At 37.7% G+C, this 22230-nt stretch overlaps 1 protein-coding gene across 1 annotated transcript in view; it reads left to right on the plus strand.

Annotated features, from left to right (window-relative positions):
- Nucleotides 1–22230, plus strand: part of MYO6 (myosin VI) — a 106166-nt gene that overhangs the window by 14263 nt on the left and 69673 nt on the right. Inside the window, exons 2-3 of the mRNA XM_027645035.1 lie at nt 15888–16026; nt 21891–21960. Coding sequence (XP_027500836.1) covers nt 15910–16026; nt 21891–21960 — 187 coding nt within the window. The 5' untranslated portion in view covers nt 15888–15909. The remainder of the gene's footprint in view (nt 1–15887; nt 16027–21890; nt 21961–22230) is intronic.

Here is a 22230-nt window from a genome sequence, read left to right on the forward strand (position 1 = left end):
TCTTGAATTGTCTCCTAGGCCTTTTGATAGACATCATTGACATTTCTGAGTGCATGGAATATCTGCAAATGCTGAAACCAGACTGGAATTGACTCTCAAGTGTTTCTGGCAGAAGGCACTAGCACTTACCTTTGGCTGTGTCTGTATGTGTACTGGAAAAAAAAAAGTAGCTACCTTGCAGGCTGGGTGGGACATCTTACAAATCAGATAGAGAAATATTGAACTAGGAAGGAAAAAAAAAATCTAGTCCCAATTTAAAATCTGCGTTAGGGGTTAAAAGTAATTCTTAAAAACATTTTCAAAATTGTGTTCAAAATAGTTCCAGTTTCCAGTCTGTGTGGCCTCTGTTTCCACTGACTCTGTATTACAGCCGCTTCTGCTAGATGGAATAATTCTGTAGGTCTGTTTTCCATGTAAATATTATATATCTTTAACCTGTGATTACATGATCCTTACTGTTTTTTTATTTGGCAAAGAGTTTGTTTAAAACTTCATGGAATTTCTGTGTGGCTGGTACTGAGCATTTAGAGCAAAGTTGTAGAGAAATGCAAGAAGAAAATGTTTGCCTTGGCCATGGAAGAACAAGGGGATGTGTCTTCAAGGTTACAAATTAGTAATAAGGTGGGAAAAATTTTTCAGTGGGAAAAATTTTGAAATTATTGAGTCAGGTTGGTCTACAGTTGGAGGAAGGCTTTAAACATGCTGCTTTTGATCATAGAAAGTGTTGGAATTAAAAGAAAAAATATAAGAAGATTTAAGTATCTTTGAAGCATGCTTAAGAACTATTTCACGTTATCCTCTTCTCTAATTGATTAAATGGATAATAGGTTTAAATGTGCCAAATAACAAAACCCATGGATTTTATAGCAACTGATCTGAACTGATCTAATTAAGTTTGGGGTTTCCTCTTGTGTCACCTGAGTGAATTCTAATGATGTATAACAGGTTGCATTAAACTGAGTTCGGCTTGTTTCTTGGAAACAGTGTTGAGAAAATCAGAAATTTCCTTGAGAATGTTAATTAGATAAAAGTATTAAGTGGAAATGGCTGTTTCATGCTTCCTGGTCCTTCCACTCATTTAGGCAAATCCATTTGATTGCCTTTCTTGATGGTTTTGATATCGAGCATATTGACTGCCCTTTGTATGTGTAGATGAGTAGCTGATACATGGTTTGAACCTTTGATGACAGTTTTCTTACTAAAAAAATCATTTAGTCTTTTTGATTTCTGGACCCCCTGAAGTTTCTGTTGTGCACCAGGATTCTGTTAAAAATTACATAGCTGTGGAGTCTTTGGAATGTTACTTTTTCTTAGTCCCCTTTTGGGGGCTGCCAAAACAACAGTTCTTTTTAACTGTTCTAGGGGAGTGTTACTTAAATACTAAAGGTCATATGGGCCAAATGAACATAAGTAGGGCAGTTTATCCACTGCCCTACTTTTACAGTTGGGAAACATGATGTCAACCATCCTTGACATGAGAGAACTCAAAGAAATTCTGGCTGTACATTCTAGAAACTCTGCTGATAGAGATTCTATTAAATTTTGCCTTTTTGTGTTGCACAAACACAATAACAAAAAATACAGTTATTTGGTAAATACTATATGCAGATCCTTCATTTTAAAATGTTTAAAAATGTATATTTAGTCTCTGAAGATCAAAGCCATGATTTTCTAGATTGGTCTTGAACATCTGAACTCAGGTTGTGTCCAAGTAATTCAGGCCATGCTTGTATGTATATTGAGATTTTTTTGCAAAATGTTTTAGGTAACATCAGCTGGGGAAGATGAGAAAACCTGATGACATTTCAGAAATATTGAACAAAATTTTCAAAGCTATGGAAAACCTATGGGTTTAGAAAGGTCTGAGTTTTAAACATGAATCATTTAGAAAATAAGCTTAATGTTTTGGATAGTCTTTGTATTTCTGTATCAAATATTTTGCTTTCAGTAAAGGAAAACTTTTATGTCCAAGAAAGGATTGTATCTTCCTTGAGTCTACTTGTAATTCTAAGTTCACGTAGACTTACTTTGTTTATTTTTAACAGAGCATCATAGAATCTTAGAGTGGTTTGGGTTGGAAGTGACTTTAAGTATCATCTAGTTCCACCCCCCCTGCCATGGGGTAGGGTCACCTGCCACTAGACCCGGTTGCTCAAAGCTCCATCCAGTCTGGTCTTGAACACTTCCAGGGATGGGGCATCCACAAGTTCTCTAGGCAACATATTTCAGCACCTCCTCACCCTCTTAGTAAAGAATTTCTCTGAAGTATGGATTAAACCATGCACTTTGGCAGAGATATTTTTCTGTTGTTGCTGGGACTGGTACTGCCCAAGTTGGGGAGAAGGGTACCAAGAAATGGGAAATGTGACTTTTGTCCTGGGTACCTCTTGTTCTGACAGAGGGGAAGGAGGGCTTTACTTGTTTTGTTTCTGGTTTGGTTTTGATTTTTTTTGTGGAGGCGTCTGTGGGGAAGAGTAATGTCGCATGGATCTTGTATTTGGGAACTTTAAACTCTGTGTGTGAACCTTATACACTTCCCTTGAGGATATTTTTAATACTATCTTCCAGTGTGTTTTTAAAACAATTTGGAGTTGTGTTTTACATATTGCCCACTAATGAAATTAAAGTTTACTTTTATAACATGATGTTGAACAGGAACAGAAATTTCAATACATGGTTAGGTCTGCACGATTGCAAATGCTAGCTGTGCTTTTGACTCAAAACCCTAATTCAAATCTCTTCTGTCTGACAAGCAGCAGGAAGATTAATGTCCAGAGAGAGGAATCCGTACTCCAGTTTTAGACAACACATGATGATTAAAGTTATTTGTAGATTGAATAAACACAAGCCTTTGTTTGGGACTGCTGAACAGGGTTGTGTCGAAACATGTAGGAACAGGACTTACATTCCTGTTGCTGCTGCTTCCAGATTTCCAGTCCACAGCATCATCTGTTGGGGAGCTAGTGTTAAGTTACCAGCTGAGCATGGAAGTGATATTTTACTTTGAGACCTATTTGATTAGACAATAGTATCTCCGTGTGTCCTTCCATAGTCCGGAAGCTACTTGTCAGGCACTTGGAATACAGTGCCCATGGGCAGGCTGGGGAGAACTGCCTGGTGGCAGCTCACAGGCTGGGGATTGTTTTAGAGAGTGAGAACACTGCAATTATATAAGCTATGAAGGGCAAAACTCGCATTTAGCTGGTGCTTGGACTCTGTTTTTTGAAAGAAGAATATTGAAGTTTGGAGGTCTAAGGCAAAATTTTTGTGTTGTAGTAGCAATAGTTAGTCCTTGGGGAGGGAAGAAGGAAGAAAAACTTAGCTTAAGTTACTTAAAACAGTATCTTTGCATTGTTTTAAGGCTGGTTTTCTTGTTAAGTAATACTGTATGATTGGTAGCTACAAGTTATATGATCACTCATGCTCAGTATTAAAGAATAAAGCCTAGATTAAAATGGTGATAAAGGTGAAGTGCAGATAAAAAAGGAGAAAACCTGGCTTGTGATTATTAGAGCAAGAGCCTACGATTTCTGTCTTTTCCCATGCCAGTAACCACCAGCAGCTGGATAAAGAAACACCACCTCCACTGGTGTTTTAGTTCATCTCAGGACCTTGCTCTTCTGGTGAACCTCCTGGTTGTCTGCATTTATGGCACTGCAGGCCCAGCACCAAAGTGGTTTCCATTACGATGACACTAGAATGGAAGATGCTTCTTAGAAAAATACCTGATATTCTGCAGCTGTGCATTCATATTCAGGCAAGGGGACCAGACTAGAGATACTTGGTACATGCTAAAATTAGTAAACCCCTCAAAATGTGTGTAATTTGGACACTGGCCTCTCAGTGCTGCTGTTTCACTGTACACAGTTACTCCTATTGTACCATGTTATGTGCTAATATAGGTGTATCCCTTGAGTTTAAAACTTCTTTCACACTCAGAAAAAATACTGACTTGAAAAAAATCTGTAAATAATATGCCCTCCATTTCTGAAATTCTCCTTTTATTGAGATGATGGATATTAAAATCTTTACAATTAGTAAAAAAAAAAAAAACAAAACCTAAACCAGAAATAGCTAAATATACATACATGACTTCTGTAAGATATCTTTGATTTTGGAAGCATAATACTTTAATTAGTTTTGCCTTACAATATGTTCAGTTTAATTAAAAATGTTGTAGAAAGGGATAAAACCAAACAAAATGAAAGAAGTGTGTTACTTAGAGTTGAAAATAATATTGGTGTTTCCATTTTTCATTTTGTTCCTGAGGTGAAAATTAATGTAATATGATCCTCACCTCACTACAATGTTAAATTCTTGGATATTTGTTAAAGAGAGGAAAATGAAATCGAAGCTAAATATTCATATAGCTAAGGAGGAAAAGGAAAAAATGGCTGTGATGATTGCAGTATCTTTTTATTCAGCAGAGTGCCTGCTTCACTCTGTCATCCGATCTTAGGTCCACTACCCCCTTAAAAACATCTAACCGTCAGATTATCATCAGATGGATAACGTGTCCTAGACATCTAGATTGAAACCATTCCAACTGATTGAAATGAAGGCTGCATGTGGCAGGACGTGGTGACCTGGTGTTTTTCCTTAGAAGAGTTCTCTAACCTCTGGAGGTATGCTTTTTGTATAAAATATTTTGCATGGTCTGAAATGAAGGCTCAGGTGCCACAAAAAAATGTTCTCATCTTTGAGCTACTGACCCCAATTGGGAAATAGCAGTGGCAGCATGGCAGTGCTCATTCTCCCAGAAATTTTTTTCCAGCTGTAATTGCTCAGGAAGTTTTGAATTTAAAAACACCTGAGACACATCTTATGGCTGAATTTACAACCTGACTAAAGGCTTTCCTTGACTTCACTTCTTGCCTCTTTGCCAAAATAAATAGGCTGATCTTAGCATGTGACTGTGGTGGTTTGTCCTCCGCATGAGCTTCTGTACAGAATTTGTAATTATGCTTAAGGGTTGGTCCTGGGAGCGTGATTCTGCATGAGTTATTTTCAGTTTACTTTCATATCAGACATACTTAGACCCTGCCTGCCTGCAGTCGCTGTGCTTCAGTGCAGTTCACAGCCTCAGTGATGGCTCTTGCATGTGTTTGCTATATTGCCTGCACCGTGACACTTGCTATCGAACTCAGATTTCTTCTAAAAGATGGATTTGGCCAAGCCTAGTTTCTTGTGTAGATCTTGTAATACTTGGGCAGAAAATTTATAACCATTTTTATGGTAATGCTGGTTGGTAATTTTTAGTCATTGTTGACTATAACAGAATCATGAGCACGGATGCACTTTCTTGCAGAATTCCTGTTAAATTAATAAGTAACATTTTATACATGATGGGTACAGGAAGTAGTGTTCAGATAATGTATTTGAGGTTTTAAAATCAGTTGGTAAAACACAGTTGGACTTCAATCTCAATCTTTTAACTATTTTCTGAATAAGAATTGAGCGTGATGTTCTTGAGCTGCATTTCTTGTGATTTGTGGTCTGTAAAAGTATGGAGCTATGGGAGCTGCAACAGTCGGTTTCTGTGGCTCCCTGAGACACCAAGTCAGTAATAAGAAAAACAACCTGTTTGGAAGGAGTACATTTGTCTTCGGCTGTGGCACCTGAACAAAGATTAGCTGTGGTCCATAGTCCATATACTGCATGACCCCATGCCAAGGTTTAGGGAAGCCCAGAACTTTCTCAAAACTTGCAGAGAGCTAGTGTCTTACCAAAAAGAAAAAAGAGACTTGAGCTGTGGTCAGGATGTGGCTAATGTGGAAGTTGTTATGGTTTGCAGTTTCCCTGCTGCCAAGATCCTGTCAGTGGTAATAGCAGATTTTGTCTGATTTGTTGCTGTTCAGATGCCAGGCCTTTACAGCACTTGGTCTTCTGTAAAAATACAAACTATTCTGGAACAGTAGAAGAATTAAAGGTTATTTTAGAGTCACAGAATGGTTTGAGTTGGAAAGGACCTTAAAAGAGATCTAGTCCAACCCCTCTGTCCTCACTAGGTTATTCAAAGTGCCATCCAGCCTAACTTTGAATGTTTCCAGGAATGGGACATCCACAGCTTCTCCAGGCAAGCCTCATTGTAAAGAATTTCTTTCTTATGTCCAATCTAAATCTACCCTTTTTCAGTTTAAATCTGTTATCCCTCGTCCTGTTACTACAGGCCTTGGCAGAAAGTCTCTCTCCATCTTCCTTATAGGCCTCTTTGACGTATGGAAAGGCTGCAATAAAGTCTCTGGGGAGCCTTCTCTTCTTTGCAGTGAACAATCCCAGCTCTCTCAGCCTTTCTTCATAGGAGAGGTGTTCCAGCCCTTTGATAATTTTTATGGGGTTTAGGTGGATTTTATTCCTAAAGCATACTTTCCAGATCTTTTTTTGAGATTGAGATAGTATAAATGATCTTTATATTTTGCTGTAATTACTGTTTTCTTGTGTCATAGTAATGGGCCCATTATACTTATCTTCCCAAGAAAACTGATGGATTGGCTGACAAAACCTGTTCTCTGTCACTTTTTTGAGTAGCTTTTTTGTCCTTTGCTGTTAAGACTGTCTGAAATTAGTCTCCTGCTCTTTTAGTTTAAGAGAAAGCTTTCAGTCACCTCCTTCAGAATTACTTTATCAATGACATCTGTGAACTTGGCAATAGATTTTTGTCCCTTTTTTTTTTCTTTTTTTTTAGACAGTATTTGAGTAGATTTTGACAAGAATCTTCCTTTTTTAGTTATGTGTTTCTGAGGAGGGAGTTTCTCCTGAGTTCACTGATCTGTAGTGGATTGTCTGTGTTTCAGCCCACTGCCTATAAATTACACTATAAATTACTTTTTGTGAGAAGTACAAGCTGATACGGAGAGATGAAAAAGGAAATTGAGATTGGTAATGTAAGCATTTTTAGGAACTAATTCTGTCTCTGAAAGAATTATAGATTCTGTACAGAGAGGGATGGTAGTAAACAGTTCCTGGATTATACCCGTTAATCTGCAGATGCTGATTGTCATTTGTTTCTAGTATTTTCTCCTTTAATAAAGTGACTAAATCAAAGTTGGTACTATTTGGAAACATCTGATTTACTTACTATTTGTTGTGCTGGTAATAAGTCAGAAAGTACAATTGTATTTTTTCTAGCCCAGCCTCTTTGCAGTGGTCTGAGGTCAAGCATCTGAGGTTTCCTGCAGACCCTCCAGCAGCCTTTGATGCTGCCATCTGCAGTGTCTAGTTTATTTGACTTGACTTGGATCCTGGCTGAGTATCTATTCTTATTTTTCTGAAGTATTAGTTCCATTTTCACTCTGATATGTACCAGGAAGTGTTGTTTGGCAATGTTTTTTTACTTGCTGGACTTTTAGAAGCAATTTATCGTGCGAATGTATCTCTGTTCTGTTATTTGTGCACGTATGTATTTATCAAACTGATAAAACTCAGTGCAGGTTGGTTGCCTGTTTATCTCTGTACTTACTTAACTTTGTTCTACTATACTGCAACGAGAGGGCTATGTAGCTGAAGTTTAAAACTTGACAAGACAAATGGGTTCAGGGAGGTGACAAGAGTGTGTGTTGGTTACCCGTGGGAGTCCCCGGGCTATTTCTAAAACATTCACAAGGGCACCCACAGAGAACAGTTACTGACAGGCTCAAGGTTACCATTCTGTAATGACTTTCTCTGTTGGAATTGTAGGGCTGCTTGAATTCTGGGCACTTAGCGTGACTCTTCTAACAAAACAGATGGTATTGTCACCAGGTCATGTAGGCTTTCTACTTCAAGTATTTTTCTGAAAATTAGTTAACTTGTGGAGAGTTCTTGAATGGCTGATGGATTACCAAAAATTCAAAACCATTCAAAACTGAGGGTTGGTTTGTGGTTTGGGTTTTTTCCCCTGAAATTGGTGGTTGGAAATATTCCTCAGATTTTCTTGCATTGAGGGTATGAATTTTCTGGGTGTATCTGTGTTCATGTGACTTAAAATAAATTACTGTGATTCAGCTTCTTTCCAAATCAGCTTGACAAAAGCTGGTGTAAAATGCAATATATGCTTCCTTTAACTGGTACAGGCCCCTGCTAACTACACCAAGATGTGCTTTTAGCCAACACTGATGATGGTCTGCAGAGGATTATAATTCTGGGGCGCTGATAGCTTATCATAATGGGCAGCTTCTGCAATTCAGATTGTGAAAGCTAGTGACCAGGTATTTCCACATCAAACCAATGTTTGTGATGAGTGATAGCATTTCCTTTAAGCATCTGGGAATCAAAGGAAAGATTATTGTAATGGTTTTTTGTTTGAGTCATCTGATTTTCTAGTTTTTGTGCTAGAGGTGAGGTCCCTTGTGTTTGGTAAACTTCAGCCAATTAGTAGCTTTTATCTTGTAAACAAACCAGTGGGTGCATAGTCTTAAAAGAGAATAAAAACAGCAGTTCTTGTATTAGGTCACCTGAAGATGAGCAAGAGCTTGGCAAGCACATTAGGTGGGGAAATGAGGCTCCCTAATTTGACAGTAGGAGAGTATGAGATGTAGAAGACGAATGGGTGGGGAAGACTGGAAAATTACATAACCGGAGGAGAATTTAAACTGAATTAGCTTAGAGAGACTCATCCTCAGCCTTCAAGAAGTGTTTGTGCTTTCTGATGTTTACACTTGGAAAAGGTGGTACACTGTTAAGGTGCTAGCTGAAGGGGTTTGAAGTTGCCTGACCTTGTTGAGGCTATTCATGGAGCATGATTTAAGTTGGCATGCTTAAGCACTGCTGCCGGTGGTCACAAAGCATGACAACTGCTTCAGCAGTAGTTAACTCCTGATTTCACCTCATCTGCTTGAACTACTCCAGCTAGATCTAGAGGAGTGCATCCTATGTGTTCTTTATACTTTATCATGAGATGGCTTAAGATGATTTTGCTTTGCTTTAATGTCTTTATCTGTTCAGTAAGTTCAGCCTTAGTACGTCCTTTCTTCCCCTCTCTCTGCCTGCTGGTTTTGTTAGGGCTGACTTGCACAGTCTGAAAGAGTTAAGTTGGTTTGAACAACCTCTTTCAAAATCTGCCTCATAGCAGAGGAAAACTAGTAAGGCTTTTTTCTGGTCTGCATTTCTGTTTTGTAATGCTTCTGAAGTGGTGTCCAGACCATAACTGAGGAGTTCTTTCTTTAATTTTAACTTCACTGCTCAAATTTGACATTGTGTTTTGGGTTTTGCTACTTTTCCACTTTCTCCTTGTTGCAGAAAGAGTATATATATATATATATACTGGAGTAGGTATTGCTGTTGGTTAAAAATGCTTGTGCAGATCCCCTTGGCATACTTAATTCTTGGTTTGTCAGGAAGCTCCACTCAGATTATTTTCCTGAACAAGAATTGGGACAAAGACCTCGCTATTTTGTTGGTAGGAACTAAAATACGAACAACGTTATTGAGGGAACAGTAGCTTAGAAAGCTGGCAGAAGAGCAGGAATCACAGAGAAAATCGTCAGACCTTGCTGAACCTAATATGATTTTGAGTTTTAAGTTCTCAACGTCATAGTCAAAAGAGCACAACCTGTGTTCTGTGTTAAGACTTCTACAAACTTACAAGCTGTACAAAATCCATCTCAGTCTTGTATAACAGCAGTTGAATTGGATAAATAGTTACTACTGAAGTTGAACAGAATTTTAAAACTAGCTAGAATTTTGTTAAGAACTTAACTAGAACTACCCTGCTGCAATAAGACTGTTTCAGCCTAGCTTTCATGAAATTAAGAGTGGTTTTTTCGTTTGTTTGTTTTGTTCTCATTTTGAGCTGCTTCTGCAGTAGGATATTATTGCATAACCCCCATTTCAGATGAATCCAGTCTGTACTTGCCATGGGGAGCACAGGTGGGCCCAGGGCACCTGGGGGACAGTTAGGTCAGGTGCTACAAAGATCTTTGGTGCTCACGGGGTCTGGTGAGGGATGTATTAAAAAAATTAGTAAACCTGGTTGGGGAGAGTCCACTGGAAAGCTTCCCCCCCAAACACTTGCTCCTGCAGCCACCATTGTTGGCAGATGGGAAAACTGTCAGCTGAGGGTTTTGCAGCCAGTGGTTTTGATTTGGCTTAGTAAAAATGAGATGTTGCTTTTTGGTAGATTTTACAGTCTTGAAGCTGGAACTACTGTTAACGTTTTCATAGGGTCCCCAAGAAAGCTTCATATAAGATAATGGCTTGTTCTTTTAAGTCATTCTTTGAATGCTTCCATACTACAATTTGTGGAGAGCTAAATCTATCGGTATTGATGACAGATGGAAGCTGCTTGTTCCCTTCAATTTATTCTTTTAGGCAAAATATAGTTGTATGTTTTTTTCAAAGTACTTGTTCTTACTCAGACCATCTCCCACCCTGCATCAGTACTTCTCAAGGTGGCCAGGAGAGGAAGATGCAAGAGCAGGGAGCAAAGCCAGAAGCTTATCTGGGGTGATTTGGCTTGAGCAGCACTTAAGACACAGGAAGGTGAGATGGTTTAGAGGAAGCTGTACGGGTCTTTGGCTAATCCTGTCCCTACCATGCCCCTTCTGCTCCTTAAAATCCGTTCTTCCAGGACCATAGATGTTCTAGGCAAAGTTGTTTTCAGAAGTGATACAGAGCATTGCAGTTTTGCTTTAGAGGTCTGGAACAGTTTTTTGTAATTGGGAATTGCCATGTTTACTGTGGAGAAAATAAAATGAGATTTCTCCTTTGCTTTAAGCATGAGGGACTGTCTTGTCTTTTCGAAAACATACTGAGTAGTAAACACATGAGCAGAGGAGGTATTTCCTATGTGAATGCTAATTACAAAGTGAATACAAAGAGTGGTTCATCTGGAAATACTACAGAAATCAGTTTCTGGCTGCTGACTATTGAAAACATGCTGATACATGCAAACATACAAGAAAATGAGCATACCATGAGAATAAATCCATCAGCTGTTGAACTCAAATTGTCTCCAGCAGTCGGAGCAGGTAGCTTTAAAAGAAGATTTTATCTAATAATTCTCAGATGTGGGAATGATTACTCTTTGTTTACTTGCATACATCTACAATGTATTGACAATTAACAAGTTGGCATTAAGATTTTCCAAGGAAATTATTTTTGAAGATACTTCTGTACTGAGCTATATTCCAGCTCATTTCTTCTTTTCCAGTTTGGCAGAAGTCTCCACTTGACAGACTTACCTTGCTGATGTTATTTTAGGTATGAGAAAGCTGCAGTGTGACATGGATGAAGCAGAATGTGTTAGAGCGAGTTTGTAGTGAATTGGAAAAGTAAATAAAAATAAAACCAGAATGGATTTAATATTCAGTTAAACAGTGTGATTATAGCTGTATTGCATTTAGCTTAAATAAAAATAAATGGGTACTATACCTGCAGCTCCTTTGAAATACTGTCACCTGCAGTAGAGTGCTGAATGCTGCCTGAGCTTTAATTTGTTGAAGTTTCAGTTAAGCAGTGAACTAGGGTTGAAAAAGTAATTTGTCTGAAAGTAAGCTACCACTCTGTATCAATGTTTTTCTCTGTCTGCTCTCTTCTATATGTTCACAGAACCTTTCCCAAAGCATTCTCACATGCCTGCTGTAATCTGCAGAATTTTGAGCAGCTCTCAAACACACAAGTACAAGGTGTTTTTAATATAAAATAGCCTATGTGTTCTACTATGATAATTTGCTACTGTACCTATTCTGGCTAGTTTATTTTCCTCAGACTTAGTCATCCTAATGAGATACTGTCGGTTGTTTAATGAAGTCTAATTTTTCATTTGTTTTAATGAGTTAATTCAGCGATCAGTATAGTGCTTTGGTATAGCAGATTGTTCATAGGAGAGTAAATAGGATCAGATCATGCAAATGCCTACCTCTTAACAAGTTTAGAATTGCATTACTATATTTTGCCTTCCTAGAATTCTTTCATGAGATGGTAGTGTTTGATTTCCTTTTGAATAATCTAAAACATCCAAATGTAGTTGTATTACATCCTTTTAAAATCAATACTGTTTAGGTAAATGTAAGTGGGGTGATAGTGTGTCAGCTTTCAAATGAGGAATTAGTAGTTGTTTCATATACTCAATGTGTTATGTAGATAATTTTTTTGAGAAAAAAATATCATTAAACATTGTCCAAAAGGGGAGATAGTAGTGCAGAGGAAAGTTCAGGAAATGTTGGTGAGTGTTTTTCTTGGAATCTGCGCAGTGCAGTATAGTTTTGTCTTTCAAGTTGTTTGAAGTGCTGGCTACCAGTGTTTAGCCAGTGCTGAATGTGTCAAGTACTCTTACTGATAATTAAGGCAAGGTCTGTTACTGCATGCCAATTATGAAAAAATAAAATCTGCCATTTGAAGGAATTAAGTTTACCAACTTTAGGCAAAGGTTTATTTTCTTATTATCCCTTTTCTACTCAACAGAGAGAAAAACTCCAGTACCAGGTTCCTGGTCTCTTTCTGCAGACTGTAGGGAGAGAAAAGAGCAGCTGACTTCCCAGTTATAAACATAACCTTTGTGAATTCTCTTCTTCGTGTTGGAAGAAGTCTTAATTGTGGAGACTTAGTATATGTTGAGTGCATCTATACAAATACAAATGTGGAAGATAGCTTCTTTTGGCTTCCTTTGGAAGCATCATTCAGGTGACTCCTTGTGTTTGGTGTTGCTTTAGTGCTTTTAGCCTGGACATGAGTCTCTTTGCTTTGACTGTTTTCAGAAGCTGTGTGCTCTTTCAGCAGTGTGGTGAAGCTGACTGCATGTACATTGAATTTAGATGCATGCATGTTGGGGAAAAAAGTTTGTTCCCACTGATAGTTATTAATGAAAGGTCTGTAACCAGACTGGGTCTGTGGTTTTATGGTGAAAATGCAATTTGAAGGTTCTCCATCCAAATCTCTATTTTTCCCAGTTTGTACTCTTGTGATGTGTATGTTTTAATCAGTAAAATACAATTCCATGTTATTAAAAAGTGCTGTTTTCTTTTTCTGAAGGACTTACATAGTAGTTGAACTTTGATCTTCTTTTGTTTCTGCTCACCTTAAAATGCTGGGCTTGAAATTGGCTATTTAAGAGCTTGTTCAGAAATAGGCTTCATGCATCTGTCTCAAGGCAATGGCACATACATCAGATGAAGGGGTAAATAGAGCAGGTATGACCTGATTGGTTTTAGTGTCCAATTTCAATGTGTTCCCTGGTGGAATCGCAGCGGACAGAAATGGAGTGGTGCCAAAACCAAAATGTTACAATTGGTTTTGTGTCACTTCTCAGACAGAAGACTGTATTTATTAAAACTAATTGTCTCATCAATAAATACTTCACTTCTACTTAGATGCTTTCACCCAGTGGCTTCTTAGATGCTTGCAAAGCCTCAGGTACTCTTCTTAAACATGCATTTCCTGGTGGTGGCTGAATTCAGTCACTGCCCTGTTCTTCAAGAGGATTTTTTCAGCTTGTGACACTCCTCTATCATACTACGTTAATAAAGTATGAAGTAGCCTTAAGAATATATTAGAATGCAGGAGGCCCTGTTCATAAGCAAAGCAGAAGCATCTGGATGTGAATTGGGGAGGTTATATTCTAACTTCTGCTGAAAGTTTGGCAGTGATTTTAGAATTTGTTTCTTGTGCCATATGGTTATGTCTGGAGCCCTGGCCATGCTATGCTACTCGGGATATAAAAGACAGCCTTGTTTTTAGTGGTTGTTGGACATATCGCTTAAGTACTAAGTTGAACTAGCATTTTAAAAGCAAATGATAGGTTTGTAAAGAAATGTAGTCTTGGTTATAGCCAGAAATAAATTCAGCTGTTTAGCAACCATGCCCATGATGGCAGTTGGACTCAGAGGTCAGATCTTGCTGGAAGAAAAATATTCCTTTTTTCAGTATCCTAAACTGAAAAAAAAATGGCCAACAGCCAATTGTGAGTGAATACAGATGTTGTTTACATGATTTATTGTATGGTGATGGCAGCACATGATGAAGATGCTGCTTCGTAGAGTTCATGGGCTGTGTCAAAAGGCTTTAAGTAAATAGAAGTGAATGTGACACTGGAGATTTTAGAACATAAACTTCCTGTGAGTAGTTAAAAGAAGTTAATATGCTCTGTTTGTGGGAGGAAAGTAAACCACAAGTTTTCCTGTAATAATTCTAATGTTTTAAATAGCATGAATTGCATGAATAGGATACAAGAGAAATATTTGTTAAAATCTTCATGAGCTGTTTTGCATACTGAACTGAATTCGGGGAAAAAGAATGGATTAACTGAGTAAATTTAAACACAAAACTAGACATCAACACTAACGTAAGTAGCTATTTTTTTCTAAGTCCCATTAGAATGCTACTTCATTTAAAAAATATCTTTGTTTTTTCTTTAGGATTACTTATCTTCTTTCACATTAAAATTGCAAAGGAATAAGACAGTTTGCTGTTAAGTAAGATGCTAAGACCAGAAGCGTTCTCAAAGAGATCACAGCAAGCCTTTTCCTTCTCTTTAAACCTTTCTAACCTGTCCTTGGAGGCAATAAAAAGTATGTCCTGAGAGATCCTCTGTGGGACAAGAATGTCCTTTTCTGCTCATGGTTGTACAGCTTTCTGGTGGGCCAGTCATTCTTCTTCCTTGCCACTGCCTATGGCAAAGAGATCTGCAGCCTTCGTTGGTTGTGAGAAATTTTGGATCTTCTTTTTCCTTCAGATGTGGGAAAAGAAAAGTGTGGGTCACTTTCCCTAGTTTACAGACTTCTGGCGTTTGCTGCTAGTGTTTTCTTTGCTGCCTGGTAGGCTCATTTCGTTTGTGCTGAGAGATGCAAGTTACACCTTTGTGGTATGAGATACTTTTTACAAATTTTGGAATCACTAAAGCATGTCAGTTTAGTATCTGAATGAGTTTTGGAAGAGAGTAAGAAACAGCCAGGAGAAGTGAGCCTTTCAAGCTGAGTGGGCTCTATCCTTATTAGGGTAAGGACTATAAAGTAGGTTTAAAAAAAAAAAAAAAACCCCAAAAAAAAGGGACCAATTCAGCATTTTTAAAACAGCACCATTAGCCATTCAGTGTGCGCCAATCTTGGCAACTTTCCTGGTCAGCTCAATGCGTATTGCGTGTAATCAAATACTCCTTTTTAACTGGGAGCTTATTTAGCTGCATAACTCAAGGACCATAAGGTTTGAACGTCTTGGCCTTTGCATCCATTTCACTTGTACATCAAAATTCTTCTGAAACAATTCTCACATCACGTTTTTATAGAAAGTAAGGTTGGCGTTCCTTAAGAGGCAGAGCTGTAATGTTACAGTATCAGGAGGTCAGTCTCTCAAAGGCTTATAGTATAATAAATCGAGACCAAATATATTTGTGGGTTATTTAAAAACCATAGTCTCAGCCACACAAAACGAGCGAACACATTCATTTATCTCAAATGCCAAGAGACTGGATTTCTGCCCACATGCCTCCACATGTGAGTCTTGCAGAAATTCAAGTATTTGTTCATCAAATCAGGTACAGACAACTATCCATTAGTCATGTAACCCTCTGCCTGCACATATATGCGTGTGTACATGTGCCTTTACATGTTTATCCATATATGTATATACATACATACTCCTAAGTATAGTCTTAGCTTTGAAATCTGTCTTGCCCTTCTAAATTGATCTCTTGGTTCACAAGTTAGGGAAGGTGGGGAAAGAGCTGCAGGGAGCAGTGTGTGGATCCCCCGAGAAATTGATCTGTTCTTGAATCTTCTCCATACTCAAATCCAAGGGTGTCCTCTTTAGGCAAAGTGTTGCAGGTTGGAAAAAGGCTGGTTCCAGTCTGTGGGAGCTGGCTCCCTTCACACTGAATAATAGGAATAAACATAATAAACTGAAGTCTGTGTAGTGAATCCTGATGGCTTACTGAATTTGTATACAAAGTTTTTTTTGTTTATTTTTTTTTCTTACAGGAAATACTGGATAAATCCCACAATGGAAGACGGGAAGCCCGTTTGGGCTCCACACCCAACTGATGGGTTTCAGATGGGGATGATTGTGGACATTGGCACTGACAACTTAACTATTGAGCCCTTGAATCAGAAAGGCAAGGTAAGTGTCTCACAAACAAAGGAATAGAGAAAAAACATACAATAAACCATTTTACCTGTAGGCCAAATCTTTGCCAGTATCTACAATTACACACAGCCTGAAGGCATGGAAAATCAGTTTTCTGTTCTAAGTTTGGCAAAGGATCTTTGCTTAGCTTTAGCTTGTATTGCAATGAACCCTCACGCTGACAAGAAGTGTGTGCTTTCTGTCAGTTATCTGCATGTGCATTGAGTACGTGCTCATGAAAGAGAGGAGTTTTGAATCTCTGTAGCCATTTGATTCAGTACTGTATGCTTTATTTTTTCTAAATTAGAGACTGATTAAGAGCCTACTGTTAAGATTATCTTATGTCTTTTCCCTTACATGCATAGAAATGGTCCTAGAGGAATGTGCTAGGCTCTGGCTAAGATTAGACACCTTGTTATTAGACTGATGAAGACTGAAAGATGAATCCTCTTACCTCAAGTACCTTGAGAAGTAACATGAAGTTAAACAAAGGTCCTATAGAAGTGCTATATCAAATTAAAGTCAAAATAAATGTAACATTTAAAGTGAAGACCTAATTAATCCTAAGTAGTGTGTTCCAACTGCTTCAATTATCATGACATCTTTCAGATTCAGTGTGTCATAATTAAATGTCAGTTTTTACAGGAAGCACCTTGTAGCTATCAATGATCCTAATTCAAATGGTCAGCATCCTGGGTTTTACGAGCTGGAATAAGATCAGACACTCTTAAAACTTGTGATTTCATTCTGTGTGAATATGTTTTATGTGCCCTTTCTAATAATGTTGTCCTTTCTGTATCTTCAAGTATGTAAAAAAGACAAAAATGTGTTTTGCAACTTCTTTTTTCACGTCAGCAATAGTAGAGAATGCCTTGTCACAGGTCAGAAGGTTATGCAGCAGTCCTTCCTTTTGAAGCAATGTTTATAGGCTTTCTTTTTCGTGCACCTTGGAGAGGAAGTTGATTTTGCTTTCCTTAGAAATACAAAGCAAGTGTAACGTCTCATTTTTGAATGTGAGAGATAAAGTCTTTATGTTTAGGAGGAGCATGTATTCTTGAGTTTGGGGAAAAGCAAAATTATCCAGACAAGAATATTAAATATTCCAAATCTGCGGCTAAGTTGTCTTTAATTGACTTAAATAATTTTCACCCCCACTGCTATTTATGGTTATATCCCCAGATGGTCCTGATGCGATAAAGAGCAAAAGCCTGTATATTGAAACAGAAACAGGCAACAAGGGTACTTCTGAGTCAGTATTTATTTCTAATATACCCTCATTTCAGGGACCCTATATAACTAAGAAAACCACAAACACAAAACCGAACCAAATAAAAACCCAACAACAAATCCTAATATATCCTAAAATACAAATATTTTGTTTCATGGTTCACAACAAAAAAATCTCTTTTGTCTAGATAGTTTGTTACTCTGCTGTTGGCTGTTTTGAATTAAGCAGATCAATTAAGGGCCTAATGTTCATTTGTCTAAGGGAACAAACAATTCACAGTCTAAATGCTGTAGAGATTACGGTCCTATATTTTTAATTATCAAAGTTCCGTATATTAATAGATGTGGAGTAAAAAGTTTTCATGATTACCTTCTCTGTCCTTTTTTTTTTAACAGTGAAACATTTTCCCATTGCTTTTTGTCTTTTTAAGAGAACTCTGTTCCTATGTACTTAGACCATTCATATTAAGTAGTCAGCATTAATACTCATTATCATCAACTTTGTTTTCTTAAAATAATAGTTCAGAAGTGCTCTTCAGTAAGGAGTGATCCAGCAGCCCCAGAGTTGCTCATGATAATTACAGGGAGAAGAGGAGTAACCTGATCTTGTAAACATATCTGGGCAGTGTAACTTATTATTATTTTTTAATCTGGGTCATTACCATGTCATATGTATTCTCTGTAGGCGCTGGTAGCTTTACCAGAGGTCACAAGCTGAAAAGGAAATGCGTATGCATATGTTTGATTATTGTCTTTTATTATACTTTATGTTGTTAATAACTGCAATAAATGCTGCAAGGCAGCAGTTTAATATTCTCTTAAAATCCCCACTCCCTGCCCCACTTGTAGCTAGCCCTGGTGTTGCAGAGTGGCACCCTCTCAGTTCTGCCTGCTGAGCTGTGCATGACACCAAACGAGGTCAGAGAACAGATCCACCTTAAAAATGAAGAAGTGGAAAGTTTTCAGGAGAGCAGTAAGCAGTGGCAAGCTGGGGTCACTGTGGTGGTAGATAGCTTTGTATTATGAAATCAAGTTACCCAGCCCAGTTTCTGTGAAGGTAGTTGGCCAACACACTGGTTCACTTACAAACCAGCAATAGCAGTTTTGGGTACTGCAGCCCATACCCAAGTGTTTACAGCTCTGTGGCAAGGCTGTCTGTCTGAAGAGAGCTGGGGACCTGGGTCACCCAGCCTGCACTGTATGAGGAACAATAATGCAAGCTGCAGGAGTGTGTTGCCTGAACAGACGATGCATGTGTTACATGATGGGAACCTCCTCCCAAAAAATAGATCATTGGCTTGCAAGGCTGATATGCATTTACACTCCTACTTGGAGTGTTTTCTCTCAGATCCTGTTGCTGCATATATCTTTGTTTTGTTCCTTGATGCTGTAATGGAGAGAAGGCAGCTGACAGTGAAATGCCAAATGGGGAATTAACTCTTTTCCTAGAGGCAGCAAATCTAAGTAAAGCGATTAGGAAGAGATGCCATCCTGGGCTCCATGGGGCACTGAGGAGTGGGGGGAAGGCACTTCCTAGAGCATCAGCAGTAATGAGTTTCTGGCAGTCATTGGGAAGGCATGAGCTGCTGCAGGCACTTACTGACACCCCTCCTGCTATCAGCTGAGAGATGCCTTATGGCTCTGTGCCAGTTCGGAAGGGTCATAGAGTGCTTTATGGGGCACCTGCTCTGGTATGCTGTGAGTAACTAGAAAGGTATTTTTTCAGGCTAAGTATAAAGGAATAAATGTACTTTCAAAGTAAGGATCAGAATGTCCAAAGTTCAGTGCTTTGAGCTAAGGTGTTTGTATTTCTTTTATGGTTGTTTTTGTTTTGGTTTTTTTTTTTTTTTTTAGCAGTGAGTGGAACTTGCTTGTGCAAACGAGAGATGTTCTCGTCTGTCCTACACACCGTTTGTGCTGCCATTTAGGTTGGTTTATGAAATACAGCTGAGAGTAGGGAGGTCTCCTGTCTAACTGGAAGGTATAAAGGAGGGCATGGTTACACATATTGGATTACATGGTAGAAAGAAGATCCTGCTTGAATGGAAAGATATCTTTTTTCACTCATCTAGTTTCTGGGAGAATAGTTAAGATTGCCATTGGATTTCAAGGGCTGATTCCTTACAAAGGGGAGAAGAAAACCCACTTAAAAACCCCTTAAACCCTGTTTTGTTTCCTGAGACCACTTTATTGTCTCATAAGACTAATACCCTCTCCGATTTCTTAGAACAAGCTTGTGCTAAGCTATGCTTAATGCAAAAGTCTTCCACCAAGTACCTGAAGCATTTTTTTCCTTACAATAAACATTTAAAAACAGTAAAAATGGGACAATATAGTAAAGAATTTCTTTTCATTTTTTTATTGATAGATCTGGAATACCTTGCTCATTTTCCTATTTAAAATATTAGGTTTTAGTACTTGGAGCTCTGTACTTCTGTATCATACTTACCTACATAAGAAGTAATCACCTTACATAAAGCAGTATTCAAACTGTGGCATACAGCAGTGAATTTTTTGTTGACAGCTGTGAAACTAGACTTATGTTCTTATCTAAAAAAGTCCAATAGGAAAACATCAGCTTTCAGATAAGTCTTCATTTTGCTTTGTTTTATCACTTCTGAAATATTCTAGAAATTATTTGTAACTTACATTGAATGAAAAATGGAGGTAATTATGCAGCATGAACTCTTATTTTTTTTTCTCATTTAAATTTATCTTGAATCAGAAGGCTGAGTGGTGAGGACATTGAAAAAGCTCTTCCTCTTCTAGGATAGTTCTAGCATGGCTGACTTTAATTCCACAAATGTTAAAATATCAGAGGTTTATGAAGAGTCTTAGAGAATAGCTGGTTATTGTGTTCATTCTCTCCTGTGGAAAAAAAGTCTGTCATTTTTAGTGGTTAGACTGTTTTGTACTGCGTTACACATCAGCAGACAAGAACAAGAAATTAAGTTATATTTTCATGAAGTCGGTCATGTTTTTAAACTTTCCCACTGTTTCACGCAAAGCGTAACTGTTGTGTTCAAATATATCTTTACTCAATGATACATACCTTCACTATTGGTAGACTTGTAGAGAAAATAATGATGATGATATGTTATTACTGCTGTACTGTGAGAGGGAGAAAAGGGGATGTGGGGAATCTCTGCTCTGCTAAAACTCTGAATAGCAGCTGGAAACTTTCTGAGGTAGGTAAAGACGTTCAGGGCTTCCATGGCTCTACCAGACTCTGTTAAAGGATATTTTAGAGGAAGTTGGTCTGACAGATGTTCAGATGTTCCAATGTAAGCAGCTCCATTTCCCTTAGGAAAGCTTCTTGTGCATATTTTTCTGCCTTAGATCCTGATAAGAAGATGACAAAATATATTTTATTATGGCTGCAAATTGCATACCTTATGATAACTTTGTAGGGAAGTAGATTTAATGTTTTCTGACTGGCAGCAATTAGTTCTGCTCTGAAACATTTTTAACTCTTTCCCTTTCAAAGGGAGTTTGAATTTCTGGCTGTTCATGATGGGGTAAACCTCAGAAGCTCTCATATAGTGCTGAAGCAAATATGAACCAAGTTGCTGTCTTTCTCCTAAACTTCCCTGCGAGATGTTTGTCAGGGCACTACCTTGCTGAGTGTTAAACAAGCAAATATGTTTGTTTGTTTGTTTGTTTGTTTATTAAATTCATTCCTTAGATCCCGTTGGTTGCCTTTTCAAGTATGAGACTAGACTTCTTGTCTCCATTTCCATGGGGAAAGGAGCCTCTGCCTGCAGCGGCATGGCGGCTGTCATGTTTAATTGGCACAACAGGGGTTTTGTTCATTCATAGCTCGTGCAAACGAGCTATTACTACAGTAAACAGAAAAGTATAATTAAAAATCTCCCTTGTACAATAGATATTTTTTGTGCAGATGCTGTAATGCGTGTGTGCTGGGATGTTTTTCCTTCCTTTTTACAAGAATATAAATTATGATTTCTGGAGAGGAAAGAAGAAACAAAGTTGCTTTTGTTATGAATTTTTGCAGTTGGATGTGAACACTTGATAAATGGCTGTTTTGTATAACTGGAATACAGGGGTTGAAGGAAGGTCTTGTTTTACTTTAGTATTGATTTATTGAATTAAAACCACCAGCAAACAACAACCAAAGCTACAGTATTTGGTGTTACAGAGGATGTTATGTATCAAAAATTTATATTTTAAGTAGGAATATTTTATAACAGAGTATGATAATGACAGCACAGTCCTTTGACTGAACTAATAATTTGGATTTTGTTCCTTCTTTGAAAAGCTGAGGAAGGTGTGTGTTATTTACAATGTTGTTCCCTTTGCAGTACTTTTTTAGTCTCTTTTTTTTGTATTGCACATTATTACATGCAAATTTTGATACGAGGATCAAATATTATTGCAATAAAATGTGTATTACAGTGACTTCATTTTTATGTCATGTAGTAATATAAATGCAGCAGCTTTTGTCTGCATCTAGTAACTTCATAAAATTTCCGTTTCTGAAGTATAAAGCTGGCAACTTAATTTTAAATCATGCACAATTACAGTGCCCTGACTTGTATCATTGCATGCGATATCTTTGAACTATGTTTGTATTTTATTTTCTGACAATGGTAATGTTTCTCATCTAACAGACCTTCCAGGCTGCTATCAATCAAGTGTTTCCTGCAGAGGAGGATAGCAAAAAGGATGTAGAAGATAATTGTAAGTTATGAATTTAAAAATAAATTATTTATTTGAAAAAAAAATCTGCAATGAAGAGAATATTGTTTCCTTACAGACTTCCTGTTGCTTCCTTGTAGTCTTTGTTTGAATTTATGTATGACCTTTACTAGTCCTTTAAACTTCTTAAAGTAAGCCTATTTTAAATATAATTTATTGTGCTTTTTAATTTTCAGTTGAACAGTTTAGAGGAACAGATAGTCACATTATTCCCATATACAACTGTTACTTCACTTCAGAAATACTGCATTC

Source organism: Corapipo altera, unplaced genomic scaffold, assembly GCF_003945725.1.
Source record: "Corapipo altera isolate COAL_440 unplaced genomic scaffold, ASM394572v1 2, whole genome shotgun sequence".
In the NCBI taxonomy this organism is placed as follows: Eukaryota; Metazoa; Chordata; class Aves; order Passeriformes; family Pipridae; genus Corapipo; species Corapipo altera.